The sequence below is a fragment of the Phalaenopsis equestris genome, unplaced genomic scaffold, assembly GCF_001263595.1.
Source record: "Phalaenopsis equestris unplaced genomic scaffold, ASM126359v1 Scaffold000094, whole genome shotgun sequence".
Classification (NCBI taxonomy): domain Eukaryota; kingdom Viridiplantae; phylum Streptophyta; class Magnoliopsida; order Asparagales; family Orchidaceae; genus Phalaenopsis; species Phalaenopsis equestris.
The window spans coordinates 767365-771762 of record NW_018164536.1 but is presented as its reverse complement, the minus strand read 5'-3'; the positions used below and the strand labels follow the sequence as shown (position 1 = coordinate 771762).

At 32.5% G+C, this 4398-nt stretch overlaps 1 protein-coding gene across 2 annotated transcripts in view; it reads right to left on the bottom strand.

Annotated features, from left to right (window-relative positions):
* Positions 1-1680: 1680 nt before the first annotated feature.
* The window catches only part of LOC110020208 (ATP-dependent DNA helicase 2 subunit KU80), a 25411-nt gene continuing 22693 nt past the window's right edge, over positions 1681-4398 (bottom strand). For both annotated transcript variants that reach the window (XM_020718228.1, XM_020718229.1), the window contains 4 exons: positions 3045-3212; positions 2639-2956; positions 2095-2225; positions 1681-1901 (listed from right to left, as the gene is read on the bottom strand). In XM_020718228.1, coding sequence (XP_020573887.1) covers positions 2136-2225; positions 2639-2956; positions 3045-3212 — 576 coding nt within the window. In that variant the 3' untranslated portion in view covers positions 1681-1901; positions 2095-2135. The remainder of the gene's footprint in view (positions 1902-2094; positions 2226-2638; positions 2957-3044; positions 3213-4398) is intronic.

Sequence of the window (4398 nt, the reverse complement as noted above, 5' to 3'; positions counted from 1 at the left end):
CAAAAATAGCATCCAACCACACATGTTGTGCAACAGCTTTTAAATAAGCTGCAACCGCCCCAAACAGTACCTAAAAAAGAATGATTGAGGCAACAGAATGACCAATTATTTTGATTCAATTGTTGTCATAAAAATTTCAATCTAGCCCATCAGGACCCAATAAACAGCCCATATTATTAATTATTTATTTTATTTCCTTCTCACATCACCTTTTTAAAAGTGCAAAGTGCAATATAATGCAAGATTTTTTTTTTTTTTTGTTCATGTTTAAATACCGAAAGCACAATATAACAATCAACTCATAAATTCAAGTGATCATAAATATATTTATGACATAAACCTAACTTATTTACATATAAATTAACAAAATTAGCTTGTATTAGAAAATACTTTTAAAATATATAATAACAAATTCAATAACAATAATTTTTTGACTTCAAAAAATTTGAAAGATAAAAAATGACTTAATCAAAATGGCAGTTAATAATTAAAAAAAAAATCTTACAATTTATAAGATGACCAGCAGCAGAACCGTCTTTTTAATTATTAAATGTATATTGTTTAAAAAATAATGGGCAAATAAATATATACTTGTTAGTAGGGATGTGAATTAGCTCAAATATCTTTAATCGCTTGAAAATGATATGATCTACATAATGAACTATAAGTCAAAACTTTAGATTAAACTTTTTCAAGCTGAAAAACAATAATTTTTTTTTACTTCAAAAAATTTGAAAGGTAAAAAATGACTTAATAAAAATGGCAGTTAATAATTTTAAAAAAAAAAAAAACTTACAATTTATAAGATGACCAGCGGCAGAACCCTCTTTTTGAATGGGCAAAATTATTAAATGTTTATTGTTTAAAAAATAATGGGCAAATAAACATATACTTGTTAGTAGGGATGTGATTTAGCTCAAATATCGTTAATCGCTTGAAAATTGATTCAGCATGGCTTGAGTTATGATATGATCGGCATAATGAAGTACAAGTCAAAACTTTAGATTAAACTTTTTCAAGCTGAATTGGAGTCATGCATAAATCAACTGACTCGAGATCAGCTCATAGTATTTTATATTTATAAAAATTATATATATGATGCTAAGTAATATTAAATATAAGGACCCATAGCTAATTTCAAGCTGAAACGGATTCAAATTACTCAATTTGGGCCAGTTAGTTTCAATTTTGATTCGGATAGAGCCAATTCCGAACTGAAATAGATCCAAATAACTAAATTTGAGGCAGTTCATTTCGATTACGAGTCAGATCCAGCTTGAAATCGAATATAACAAACCACACAAGCCGATTTTGATAAAAAACTGGATCCAAATAACTAAATTTGAGGCAGTTCATTTCTATTTCGAGTCAGATCCAGCTCGAAATTGAACATAACAAACCACACAAGCCGATTTTGATAAAAAACTCAAATTCAGGAACAGGCTACATTACATCAGCCCGTGTAAGCAGAAAGTTGCGTTTACAACAAATTAAAAGCTCGGCTGGAAAACATTCAAGCAGCAAAATCAACAAAGAAATAAAATTTTCGTGTTAAATATGTAAAAACTGCAAGTTTAGGTGATTAGACAAGTAAATCCATAGAAATTGAGCGGTATGTATGCAAATCTTCTTAGTATTTAAGAAGAGGAGCTTTCTAATTTCATTGAAACGGAACAAAGCTAAGCGAATGGTTAATATGCCATGAACAGAATAAAATTCACATATCAAAACTCAAAATTTGTCAACTGCAGGACCGCCTAATTACAAGAATCCCCAGTGTAGTCCCTTCCAATAATATAGCAGTAACCCCAAGTGATAAGTAGCCAACACATAAGACTTAGTCCTGGGAAATTATCTCATTCTTTATGGGCAAAATTTTGGCCTCCTCCATATTCACATCACTGTTTAAGCACAAGACAGACAGAACAATCATAACCTATTTTGCTGATTTTTAATAAAAAGTAGAAAATAAGCATTAGATTGATTCAAGACCCATAAACCCCATTTTGCAAAAACAAATGGCATTTTTTTAAGGAATATTGAGCGAAAAAGTAATTTTCTTGTACCAAAAAATCAATTGGGCTCATAGCATACCTGTCTGCGGCTTCAGTTTTAGTGATATAAGTGATATTTTTTTATGAAAGTAGCTCAAAGAACTCATGGAGATCCAACTTCTTCTTATTTTCATATAGATAATGCAGGAATTCATTGAATTTCTTTGGTTCCTGTACAAAAAAAATTACAGATATTAGTTGCTAGAAGCACGTGCCTTATAAATGATGGCTTTATTGAAAACATGCGCATTTAAAACAATATAAACTGGTATATTCCTGAAAATGATACAAAGCAGATCTTCATAAGAAAAAACTAAAATAAGATTCTCCAAATGGAAATGTCGTTATATTCCATTTGAATCGGGGTGCTTATTGAACTTCAGCACATGATGTCTGAGAATGTTCTAATGATGCAGCAGATCTTGTTATTTCAGATTTGGGCACTATTCCCGCTATGCAGACCAAAATTGCAAAACCAAAAAAAAATTAAGAATCATTTGTTTGATCTTCTTCTATTTCCAATCACTATCTAACCAGACCGTTTGCTTAGCATAATCTATAAGAAAAAAATCAAAATTGGTTACCTGCTCCAGAATGCAACTGCTGCGAAGAGCCATCAAACATTCAGCTGCATTAAGGAAGTTATCTCCTAAAAAAGAATTTTCCAACAGGCCATAAATATGGCATTGCATTTCTTTAATTGCTTTTTCGACCCACTTTGATCCATCTCTGCGTGCCATCATTGCTTCAAAATCTTGAAGCGGATTAGAATGCCCAATTTTTTCAACCTTGACTGCAGAAGGAGCGGCACTTTGATAATCAATTGCTTTAACAACAGCAGCAGTTTCCTCATTAGAGCCTGATGGTTTTTCTAGCAATGCAAGTTTCTTAGGCCGCCCTTTCTGCAAGAAAAAAGGTCCCTTCAAATTTTATGTGCCTTGAACAAATTAATTCTTTGAGCGTTAAAGATGTAATTTTAAAAAATTCAACCTTTGGATTATCCTTCAGCTCAATTTGCTTTCTGAAACTATCAACTTCAGACGTCAGCGCAGAAAGAGTATTAGGATCAGGTCCAGTCATCCTCATGAGGGTTGCGTCAAGTTCGGGGAGCTGAGCATCTGGATGCTTCCATCTTAAATCAAGGGACTGATAGAAACGCTGAAAAAAAAGGGCCATAAATCTCAGTAATTAGAAAAGAAAACTCATTCCACCTATTACATAAAGACAAGACATCCGAACAATGCCGAAAAAACAAAATGTAATTTGTATGTTTGGCAGCAAGTTTATTTTTTTCCCCCTGATGGAATGAAAGCAGAGTAGATTACCAAACAAGTTAAAAAAGATAGAAATGCATTCAATGAAGTACAAATTTCAGCAGTTCCACAGTTTTAAAGGCTCCAAAACTGTTTCCAATATAAATTCTCATGTGTCGCTCAAAAATCATTTTTAAACTCATAAAGAACAATGACACAATAGAGAAAAATGATTCATATAGCCGACCACGTTGTGGGATTAAGGCTTTGTTGTTGTTGTTGTTGTAAAGAATAATGACGTTGGCCCTTTGCCTGCAAGCAAGAAGAATGCCCATATTGTTCGAGCTCCCTCAATTCAGCTAACATTCATTTCGGAAATCCAAAGTATTTCCAATTAAATCAACATATTGGTTACACTTGATTACATTTTTGAATAAATTGAGAATAAATTAAAAAAACAAAAATAAACAAAGCATTGGTAAAACAAGCATTCACACAATTCTCGAACTTTAAGCACAGTCAATTGAAAGAACCTGATATTGACAATTATAAGTTAGTCAGGTCAGCTGTTGATTAAAATATCATAATGTAATATCCTGTATTCAACCCTAAATTCCAGAATTAGAGCAATTTGACCTTTCTTCCAACTGTCCTCGGGTCACTATTAAACCCTGACTAGGGAGCTCACGGGTAAGAAATTAGAAAGGAACATGCGAACAAGATGAAAGCGAGCGGCGGTGAGAGACTCAAGGGAGGCATTGTGAGTGCAAGCAAGGCCGGCAATTGCATGCAAGCAGCCCGTGGCAAAGGCATGGGTAAGGCTGTCAAAAAAGCTCGTTGTTCGCGAACAGTTCGTGTTCGGTTCGTCAATGAGTTCGTGTTTGATTCGTTCGATAAGTAAACGAGACAAACGCGAACAAATTTTTTTCGTTCGGTTAGTTAAACGAACCAAACACGAACAGTGATGCGTTCGTTCGTGTTCGAATCGTTATTGTTTGAAATATAAAATAATATAAAATAATTATATATAAAAAATTTATTATATTTTAAAACATTAAATTTTATAAATTATAATATATAATAAAATAATA